At 30.5% G+C, this 12,344-nt stretch overlaps 1 protein-coding gene across 1 annotated transcript; it reads right to left on the bottom strand.

Annotated features, from left to right (window-relative positions):
- Positions 1-428: 428 nt before the first annotated feature.
- Smp_158460 (hypothetical protein) lies at positions 429-12,118 on the bottom strand (the record flags this gene model as incomplete). The annotated part of the gene is made up of 4 exons (XM_018794269.1): positions 429-802; positions 1,433-1,997; positions 7,114-7,464; positions 11,888-12,118. The coding sequence occupies 4 exons, from the start codon at positions 12,116-12,118 to the stop codon at positions 429-431; spliced, it is 1,521 nt and encodes a 506-aa protein (XP_018648698.1).
- Between the last annotated feature and the right edge of the window lie 226 nt (positions 12,119-12,344).

The following is a 12,344-nucleotide window of genomic DNA, read 5'->3' as shown; positions in this document are numbered from 1 at the left end:
CTTTCAGTATAAAATGTGTTTGTTAGTATGGAGAAATGTTGTCATAATAAAAAATAAAGGATGATTGACAACAAAATGAAAACTAACTCATTTATATTCACTAATGATTGATTTTTGAAGAAAAAAATTAGTACAAAGAAGTAAAAACGAAATGAAAATGCATAATCGTTTATTTTTTAATTACAATTCAAGATATAAGCCCCCAATTGAATTGTAGACACAATAAGATAAATTACGAATAACTACTTCATGAATTCTTTAAATAATGATATGGTATTCATGATATGAGTTTATTTATATGTTTATGTATACATGCGTCATTTAGACATGACATCCACTAATGATTTGTGAGAAAACTAGATGACCTCATAAATGGAATTTCATAAATCTAATCTTTTCTAATCCATGCGTTAGATGAATACTGATAATTATTGTTTTCGAAATTCATTTTTTGTTAATTCATGAATTGTTTTAATTGAATTTTGAACTGATTTCAGCGCACCATTTAAACGTTGTAATAATGGACCAGGTATTGGAATAATTTTATTAGATGGAATAATTTCAAATTCATTTGTAAGAAATTTTGCTATCTCTTTAGTAAGTGTTACTAAACCTTTTAAAGATTCACAAAGTTTATCAATCATATACTCTAGTTTTCTTAATAAACTTGTATATGTTAATGTATCTGAATGATTATGATCATTGATATTATATACAGATGATAATGGTTTTAATTGATTACAAATAGACATTGTATAACGTATTAATTGACTAGATGATTCCATTACCATTTTAGTTTGTTCTATAATAGATTGTATAGAAAGATTAGTTTTTTTAAAATATGGTGAATTAACACTTATAGTATCATTTTGAAATTGTATTAAATAATTTAAATAATTATCAATAATATATAATGAATTTAAACAAAATTTTGATAATTTTTGAAAACTTAAATTTCCCGGTATTATTTTTTGATTTGAATTAGATAAAGTATTAATAAATTCATAAGATTTTGATAAAAATTTTTGTTTATTATTATTTGAAATATTTAATGAAGAATTAAAAGAAGGTATAGACAATGAAGGAATTGATGTATTTAATTTATGAAACATATTTGTTTTTTCTTTTGTTAAAGAAGAACATTTTCGATTGGATTCAGGAGATCTATTCATTGAATAATGAAATAGAATTTTAGAATTAGCTAAAATTGTTGTATAAAATAAATTGACTTCAGTAAGTAATTGTTGAATAGTTTGTTCAAGTAAAGTTTTATTCTCTTCAATACTATTGTCATCATTATTTAAATGAATGGCATTGATGGATTGCTTATCAAATTTTTGATATTGGCCATTGATATTTTTTGATAATTTAATAAATAATTCAGCTAAATTCTCCATATTTTGACGATATATTATAAACTTATGAGTTAAACCATTATCTAATGATGTTTGTTTAGAAAGACCAATCATAACTGTACATAATTGACTAATAATTATAAATTCATTATTTAATTGTGTATATAATGGAGCGATTAAATGTGTTGAATTCATTGTATCATCATTATGTAATGCTTTCATTAGATTTAAACATTTATCATGTATACGTCCTTGAATCGGTAACCAATATCTTGTAAATTCTTTAACCGTTCTAAAGATATTTGGAGTTAATTCTAATGATGATGTAGATTGTTTTTCATTGATAATTTCTGTGGATGAATGAAGAAGATTTTCTTGAAATTCTTTACGATTTAAATTATTTACTGAACCTACTTCTTTAGAAAAACTAAACTGTGAAATTGAATTCATTATAGTATCAGTAGATTTATTTTGTGTATTAAGAGAGAACAATATTTCCTTGTTTAATTGTCGAAAAGAATTAGTAGTATGATGTACGCTATTTAGTGTCAATTCATTTTCATCAGAATTAGTATTAGTTGTATCATATTTGCTTGGATTATTTGTATCACGAAATTCTTCTGGTATACTTTGTGGTAAGTCCTATAATTGAAATAGAAACATTGGAAGTCAATATAGTCAGAATAGATAAACAAAACATGCACATACTGAGCTGCATTGTAATATGTGATAAATAAAATAAATTATAAGTAACAGTCGTACTTCAAAATAAATTTTAATGTTCATGAATTTACATTTTAGTAAAGATACATAAAATCACAGTAAAACTGACTCAAAGCGATAGATATTTAAAGTAATTTCATTGGTTATACATGTAATCATAGCTAAGAATAACATTCACTGTTATGGTTTTAAAAAATGTAACACTATGTGAACTCGTTGATTAACACTTCGCAAACCATATCAATTTAAGTTAAGTAACGATATTAAACGCTAGTAATTGTCAGAAAGTGAAATATTTGAATTACTTACTTACTTACTCCTGTTACTCCCAATGGAGCACAAGCTACTGACCAGCATTCTCCAACACACACTGTCCTGGGCCCCCCTTTCTAGTTCTATACAATTTTTATTCATTTTTCTCATGTCTGTCTCCGTTTCTTGGCGTAATGTATTCCTTGGTCTTCCTCTCCTCCTTTGGCCTTCAGGATTTCATGTGAGGGCTTGGCATGTGACGCAGTTGGGTGATTTCCTCAAAGTGTGTCCTATCCACTTCCACCACTTCTTCCTGATTTCTTCCTCCACTGAAATCTGGTGTATTCTCTCCCACAGTAGATTGTTGCTGATAGTGTCTGGCCAACAGATCTGAATTATCTTGCGTAGATAACTGCTGATAAACACCTGTATCTTCTGGATGATGGCTTTCGTAGTTCTCCACGTCTCCACTCCATACAGTAGAACTGTCTTCACATTTGTATTCAAAATTCTGATCTTGGTGTTGGTTGACAATTGTTTTGAGTTTCAGATGTTCTTCAGTTGTGGATACGCTGCTCTTGCTTTGCCGATCCGCGCCCTCACATCTGCATCATATCCACCGTGTTCATCGATGATGCTACACAGATATGTAGAGGCTTTTACATCCTCCAAAGCTTCACCGTCAAGTGAGATTCGATTGATGTACATTGCAAGTATCGGAGAATCTTGCTTTTCCCTTTGTGTATGTTGAGACCTAGTGCTGCTGAGGCTGCTGCTACACTGGTCGTCTTCTCCTTGTTGCGTGTGTGATAGAAGAGCCATATCATCTGCGAAGTCTAAATCGTCCAGCTGCATCCTAGCTATCCACTGTATTTTCCCCTCAGATGTTGACGTCTTCATGATCCAGTCGATGACCAGGAGAAAGAGAAAGGGTGAGAGTAAGCAACCTTGTCTAACACCGGTCTTTACCTCGAATGAGTCGGTGAGTTGTCCTCCATGAACGACTTTGCAGTTTAATCCATCATAGGAATACCGTATGATATTGACTATCTTCTCAGGCACGCCGCAGTGCCGAAGAAGCCTCCATAGTTTTGTCCTGTACACGCTATCAAATGCTTTCTTGTAGTCAATGAAGTTGATGCATAGTGATTGAATTCCATTCAGTTGATAAATATTTGAATTAAGTTAATTAAATTCGTCCAATATTTCACCAAAACAATTCACTTTAAAATGAAATAATCCAATCTATGTTTACAGCACCAATACTCTTTATCTAGTTTCATGCGAAAGTAACTGTAAATATTTAAATATTTTCATTAGTCAACTTGATTTATGGCTACAAAGTTACAAATCAAATAAACTAAATATTCCTCTCAAATTAATCTAAAAAGAAAGAGAAAGAATATGAGTTAACTATTCTGCTATAGAGCTCATCTATCATTAATTTTATAATGAATATTTTCGTTGAGTTAATTAATTTCATTAAAAAAACATTTTAAATAAAAACAGGATATTTAGTTGATATCATAAGATATTTTAGTAATCATCATACTGTTGATTTATAGTAAACATCATTTAATCATATGGAAACAAGCAAAATAATAGTGATATATTAGTTGAACAATTTCGTTTGGATGAATCAATGACATGTTTCCACGAAGTTGAGCAACCGTTCACCGATTGTCACTGCTTCTCACTAGAACTCCAGGAATTATCTCTTGAAGTCAGTCACTAGTGAGCAAATGATTATAAGGGGGGTTTATGTGGAGATTTACTATTTGCATAGTTTTGCATAGGCGCAAGACTAGTGGGTCCTGGGTTCAGATCTCACGAGTCTAGGTCGTGGATGTGCACTGCTGAGGAGTCTCACAATAGGACGAAACGACCGGCCAGTGCTTCCAGGTTTTCCTTAGTGGTCTAGCTTCAATTGACTCATGCTTTCAACTATGCAAATACTAAATCTCCACAAAAACCCCTTCGAATGACATGTTTGTTTGTTTATCTTTCGACAGATGTAATGAATATAAAAGTTGACTAGTTTGACAGTGCTAATCAATTATATATATAAACACATTCATTTGGAATGAAAATCATTTTTGTTAATTTATATCATTTTAATTAAAACCATCCAGTTTGAATTATTTACCATTTACAAATAGTTGTCACAATTCAATTCATCTTAAAAATGAATGAATACAATATTGTAATCTATCTTAACTATATTTAGTATAAATGTCATAGTTCACGATTACAAATCCTTAAGTATACTCCTAGTAACAACTGCCTGTATTGAATTTAAAGAAAAGAAACTGATAGGTAAGCGTTTTTTTATAAATTGACAAAATAATAATTCATGATTTGTCAGAACAACGAAAGTTAATTTCAGTTAACTGGTTTATGTATAACAGGTTTTTTATGTTAGTCAAAATGCTTAGGATAATGTAAAAGCTTAGAAAAGTAATCAATTAGAATATGATAGTAAAAATGTGTTGTTTAAATGAATGATTATTCTTTACGTCTTTACGTTAGTCTACCTTTTGCCATCAGTAAAATTCCATAGTAATGAAAGTAATTTAATTTACTATGAGTGTTTTTCTAACTGGCAAGGTTACTTATATTCTATAGATTCAATCAAGATATGAAGCTGAGAGTGATTACTCAATGCTTACTTAAGTGGTGAAGGCCCAAATTATCTCATTTCTTCCTTTAATCTTTACTTCTGGTGATTTATAATTTAAACCAGTAACCTAAAACAAAATTTGCTCTAATAAATTTATACTTTTCAGTGTTGATTTATATGATAACTTATGGTACCATAGATCCCTATTGATGTATAAAACAAATTTCATCGATATTTACACATGGCCTTATTTGGTGTAATCTACTGAATAATGCCTAATGTATGAATAATATACAAGGGATGTTTACACTAGAGGTCACGTGGTCAGTAAAAACATAAGATAATTAGTACATTTCATTCCAAGCAACAATTACTTTAATTGAAAAATAAATTACGAAACTATTTTCCACAACGGTTATTTACAAGTTAATTTTAATGTACAAAAGTTTATTTTTCTTACATTTACACTTTAATTAATTACAGAATATAAAGAATAAACAGTATAAACAACTTAAAAGATAAATCACTTATGAAAAACTAAAAGTATTAAGTTTTCTTTAAACTAAATGAATTTTCAGAAGGGGTTTTGTGGAGATTTCAGTATTTTCATAGTTGAAATCATGAGTCAGTTGAAGCTAGACCACCATGGAAAACCTGGAAGCACTGGACCACCATTTCGTCCTGGGTTCGAATCTCGCGAGGCGAGGTCGTGGATGCGCACTTCTGAGGAGCCCCACAATAGGACCAAAAGGCCATTCAATGCTTCCAGGTTTTCCATGGTGATCTAGCTTCAAGTGACTCATGATTTCAACTATAAAAATAAAGGAATTTTGTTTGTATCTCTGGTTAATAAAATAAACTGTTTTCTAAGATAGTTGAATATTTTAGTATCCATCTTAACACAAAAGTAGTTAGTATGAAATAAAACAAAACACATAGCCTATATTTACTTGTTTTTATTATTTTTACATTTTTAATGGTTTCAATTGTTTTGAGAGAAAAAAATCCATCTTTTCTTTCTAATTACTCATATTTACTCTTATAGACTGAAATCCTTGAATGTGTAAGTTATAAACTCAGGTTCATTAGGAATAAGTCGATCTCAGGAGGAATTTTGAAATAAACTAAACTCTAGCAACTAAGTTGTGCTATGTATTCGGTATTGTATAGTTGAATATAATGGACCGGAATAACTTAATATGGTTTCAGTTGCGAATACATAAATCACACGTGAACATCCAACCTTTAAACCAATGAGCCGGCATTCAACAGCTGTTCAATGATTCTAGGTTTTAAATGGTGGTTTAGGTAAGATCAGTTCATGACTTCAAGGTCCAAAAAAATGAAACTTAGGAATCGTCAAAAATTCAAATCTCATTCCATAAATGTTAAAAAAGTTAAGTACAATGTTGCGACTAATGATTTCAGATATTTCGTCTGACAGTCTTTGTACTTAGAAAAGAAAAAATGTAAAAATGGTATGAATTCAGTATGTAAAATACAAAGACAAACATGATGGACTTGTAGAAAATTTTTATTTTCATCCAAAAATTTATTCTTTCCATAACTGCTAACCAATTCCGCTTATCACATCTTAATTATGGAAACGTAAATACAACTGACAAGGCTACAATAGGACAGACAATTGGACAGAACTCAATCCCTGGATTCCACTACTAGCCATATTTTAGATGTATCAAAGCTTGTGATATAACATTATATCGATTTAATCTGTTCAGAATGTACCTATGGTAACAGAGACTGGTCAATCGCATTTCTGAATATCAATAACGAAAAATTAAAAAAACTCACTAATAACTTCATAACAGTTGAACAAATTAGTGGCTGCTTAAACTAAGCAGCCCAGTGGCTAACGCATCAGGTATTAGGAGAGAAAGGTTTTGTGTTCCAGTTTTGGTGTGAATATCAACATAGGTTGAGGAACTTCTATTTGATGAGTCCCACATTGAATGAAATTGGTGCTCTAGGTTCTAGTTTTAGCCACATACCAAATAAACTAAATGGCTACAATGATTGTTAAAAATATGATTTTTTTTCATACCATTCAAATTAAAGTTGTTTGATGTTAGTAAAATTTTCATTATTCAGAGAACAAAACAATATCTACTTTTATTTATAAATAGATTTATTGATTTAACCTACTTCATAATCTTCATATGAATTTTCTGGATTCATTCTCTGATCAACTATTCCGTCATTTATTGAATGTATACTGAAAGAAACATCACTTGATTGATTAGAGAAATTTCCACTATCTGTCAAACCAACAGAACTAGGATACTTTGTATAATAATCTACGTTTTCATATAATGAACATGAGTTGCGATTCATAGAAAGACGATTTTCTTCAAGTGGACTAAATGGTGTAGATTTTTTTGTGCATAAAATGCTATTCTTGTTGTTGTTTGGATTGTTGTCGTTGTTGCAATCGTTTGGTATACACCATCCTGTCGGATCATCATAGACATCAGAAGTATTTTGTTCTTTATTTTTCTAAATGAAGGAATAAAGATATTGTAAATAAATAAATACAAAGTATCTTATATTTAATAATTTAATCAGTAATTTGAAGGAATGATTAAATATTTATCAGAATAGGAGTTTGCGGTGGTAGTAGTAATTTTAAAAAGTTGAATTAATGAGTCGATCTAAGCTAGGGCACCTTTGAAAATATGGAAGCTCTGGATGATCTTCTCTTCCTAGTACGGGACTCCTAAGCAGTGAGCATCCACGGTCCCACATGCAGCACTCGAACCAGAGACCGTCAGATGCCGTCTCAGTGGTCTAAAGGTTAAGAGTTGGCGCGCAAGACAAAAGGTCCTGGGTTCGAGTTCCGCATGCAGAATCGTCGATGCGCATTGCTGTGGAGTTCCATACCTAGTGCTTCCAGGTTTTTAAAGATGGTCTAGTTTAGATCGACTAATGAATCCAACTATTTAAAATTTAATTTGTAGTTATTTTCTATCACAAACAAACATCAAATTAATATTCTTTTACAAATAAAAATGTTTTGTAGTGTTATTTCAATGAAACTTTGAAACACTTGAAAATCAACTTTAATTTCAACGCTTAACAGTTAAGTGTGATTGTTAGTCACCATTAATGATAATTGAGATAATTAATCTGGGAGTACTTAGTAATGATTAATGGAAATACGTCCTTAACTACAACATAAGAGTTGTCTTACCATCATATGTTTTTATCTTAAAACTATCTGATAAAATTTTGTTGAGTCATACAGTATAATAATCATGTTGAATTCGTTCTAAAGATAACATAGTTTTCTTTTAGTGGATTAAGAATAAGAATTACGGTAAATGTGGAGATAGTTTACTAGAAATAGTTGTAACATAGGAAAGGAAGGGTAACAAGAAACAATGTCTTTAGTGTTATTACTGATGTAAGGATTACAGCTAATTATCCTACAAAAATCAGAAATAAAAGACTACACTTCATGATAAGGAATTTGGAAATCTCTCTTTTTCATTTTGATCAAGCAGGAAAAGGAACTAGTTAGAATGAAGAACATATTGCGCTAGGAATCGGAGACAAACTTCAAAAGAATGAATATCACTTGAAAAGAACTGGAAAAGAAAATCCACAACAAAGTTAGTTGGAGAATCCTAGTCCACTCTGAGTAAAAGATGTAAGTAAATAAGTAAGTAAGAGAAAGAAATTGAAACCATTTTATGCAAATCAGTATACCTAATTTCTTTCTAACTGGATAAATAATATTAACCAAACAAGCTAACTAAAATGTAAATTATTCATTTGACTTGGGTTACATTGAAAAACATTATAACATATGTATTTTCCTCTAAGTAGTTGGTGCTACATTTTATTATTATTACTGAATTATTAAGATATTTACTTTTATAATTCTAAAATAAATAATACTTACTTGTAGCAATGACTTTTTTGAATTCTTTTTGTTACTTAAACTAATGAAATGAATTAATTCAACCACTCTGTGTTCCTGAACTAGTTCATTGATCAAACTACATCAAAAGATGGAGTTAATATTTAAATAATTACCAATAACCTAGAGCATATATAATGTAAAGTATTGGGGCGTTGTCATGGCAACTAGTGTTTCCAGACAACTTTTGTTTTAAAAAAAAAGCAAACACGATCAAATAATTTCAACAGAGGTAAAAGTAATACTAACCTTACTAATATGTGTTAGCAATAATCCATATAACTGACTAAATAAAAATAATTAAAGATTGAAAAATAGACAAGAATATAAATATTATCTATAGATTATCGACAGACCAATAAAGTTGCAGTGAGTTTACCTGTATCACCTATAGTTACAAATTTATTCATAAATAGATTTAAAGAAAATATCTTCATAAACGTCCTTGAAGCAATAATACAGCTAAGATACGTCGGCCATAATTGTGAAATATCACGACATGACGTACACTACTCATTTTCGCAGAAACTAAACGATGAGTTACCCTACATCAAATCTACTTCAGAATCAGACAATAGTGAATTACCTTCTCTCATCGCCTAATTAGATGGTAAGGAAACGGATAAGTTAATATGACTGTTTAAAGAAAGATAACACATGAGAAAAAACATTTTGATTTTAAATCCTCAAAACCTATTAACGTAAAGTATCATTCCTCTCCAGCTTTATTAGGAGGACACACGTATTAAAAGTAAATGAAATGATAAAGAAACTAACGAACATCACGGAAATATTTAAACTAAATAACTTTCCGAAAATTTTGTCTAAAAAATAGAAAATAATAAACGTAAATGAAAATTTACTCCAACAACATGAAACACTAGTGTCATTGTTGTATACAGATTACACATATCCGATGAGATCAAATGGGTACTCAATATATGCAACATCAGAGTATTGTTTAGAACATCAGACACATTGAATTGGAATCTAATTCATATGAAAGGTATAATACCGAAGGATTCGTAATTTAATTGTGTCAACAAAACAAAATTTTCGATTCGTGACTCAACATACATCGAACTACCTTCTCGGGAAACAAAAGTCGACATAGGTGAGCATGATTGTCTTTCTGTTCGACTAACAAGAAATCCAAAGAGTCTTGTAAAATACGAGGTCACAAGTCTACACTCTATAGTATCAGGCTACAAGACAGACTCCGATAATACTGAAATCGTTCGGAAACATTTTTTTAAAAATCATAAATAATCTTTCATAGCAGAACCGGTTCACATAAAGTGAAATTCAAATTGTCTAAATAGAAATCAGGGGTTAAGACAAAATTTGATCTGAAACCAGCGCCCTCCTCCCTCAAACCATCACCCTCAACACAGATGAGAGTATACTTGAATGTTTGATGGCTGAAAAGAGAATGAGAATTCCCGTTATATTCCAATATCGCTAACGACAATGACATTAATGAAGAAGACAAATGGCAATAGGTTCATACAGTTAACTGGACAATTTGTCCTAATCATAAATGTACATACAAAGAATAAATTACAATTACGATAATATAATCCCAGATCATACAAAACCCAATACAATTTAAGTAACTGTATTTTTGAAGAGTCAACAAATACGATGATCATTTATTGTCATCTGTTTAGTTGAAGTAGTGGGGTAACAAACAATCAACAAACCAGTAGAAGTCAAAAGGAAGTCCCTATATGCTCACATAAGTTAACAAGTCTCCCTATTAATGTGGGTAATTGTAAAAAAAATATCACTGAAATAATCGAAATCATTTAAAGCTCCCTAAAGAAAGGGTTGGTTGCTCTGTTTCCTGCAATGTATAACAATGTTCCAAACATTCCTCATAATGATTATCAGTTAAAATGAATAAATAATTTATTGTTACTACTGGGTGTTAAAGTGGCAACAAAAATGATAAGTGTGAATACGATAATTAATAACAAACTCCGTTGTCAACTCGAGAGTCACGTGAGAATAATTGACTAAGTATGGTTGAGGGTATAGATACCGGTTTTGAACAAACAGAATTTTGCTCAATTATTGTAATAAAATAATATTTGGTTGAACTGCAGATTAGATACTATTATATTACCATCTTTGAGTGACTTAGCAAGGTACTATTTGACCAAAACATAATAGACATATGAACAGCAAGTCACATTTCTGATAATTTACTATGTTAAAAATCTTGACTGACACTAGTCAAATTTAGCAAATTGAAACAGTGAAAACAATCACCACATAATTTTACGATGAGAGCCAATAGCAGTGGAAAAAACTGAGTTCATTAAGACAGACAGGCATATATTTCCAGGCAACTAATTCACTAGAAACTCTAAAGTTTCACTTCTACTCAAACAGGTATTGAGGAAAATCTAGTGTTCCTTAGCAATTTAGTAGTCTTGAGATGACAATCTAGATTCTAGTCCATTTGAATTCCAGGTGCATTTGAATGACTTGAGAAAATATGAAATATCCAAGACCCTTGTGCAGTTGTGTTTTATGCTGAATCTGGGCCACCATTATGGCTGATAGTGAGCTCCATGGTTAACGAGTGTGAACTAAAGTAGAATTCATTTTTATTAACAGGAGATATCTAGCCTCATAGTCTTTGCCAATAACATGACCTCAAATAATGTTATAGTAAAAATCTATTACTGCAATTATTTTAATGATGGACGAACACATTAAAGCTGTTTCATATGGCATTGGAAAATCTAAAATAACTAAAAACAAGTACATCTATAAAGCACTTTAATTGTGTAACAGTTGTGGCTTTGTTTAATTAGTTCATCTGAAAGAGGAGCCAAGAGTAACAATTTATAAATAAAAGAGCATTGTTACTTTAAGTACCGACAGGCTGTTCCTTTGCTTTATAAATAAATGATTTGCAAAAATCAAACTCAGAGGGAGAGTATTTTTTTCGAACTAATGAAATTATATAGATAATAAGTTACTTACATTTACAACGCCTATTAGTTCGAGACGATTACCTGGTGCAATTCCTAATTGACCACGAATACTACATACCCACCAACCGTTTAAACCAGATGGATTTCTATCCAAAACTGTGATTAAATCACCACGAGAAAAATTTAATTCTTTTGGATTTTCTGACAGATTATCATATATTGCACGAGCTAAAAATGTTTTCAAAGGTTGGATTCCCACATTCTTTTGATAATTAGTCATAGTTTCACCCAAAAATAAAATAATTCAATGAAACTGTATTACACGTGATATCCAAGCCATGTGTTATGTGTTTATCAAACAATGAACAATAAACAGATTTTATTTCTTTGCTTCTATAAATGTTCTTCCTATTTCTTCCATATTACCATAGACCAATAGACATAATCATAACTGGTTGTCAAATCGATACAACAAAGTTAACCAATTAAATTGTTTAACTTAATGT

The sequence above is a fragment of the Schistosoma mansoni genome, chromosome 1 (genome assembly GCF_000237925.1).
Source record: "Schistosoma mansoni strain Puerto Rico chromosome 1, complete genome".
Taxonomy (NCBI): Eukaryota; Metazoa; Platyhelminthes; class Trematoda; order Strigeidida; family Schistosomatidae; genus Schistosoma; species Schistosoma mansoni.
This window is presented reverse-complemented; position numbering and strand designations above follow the sequence as displayed.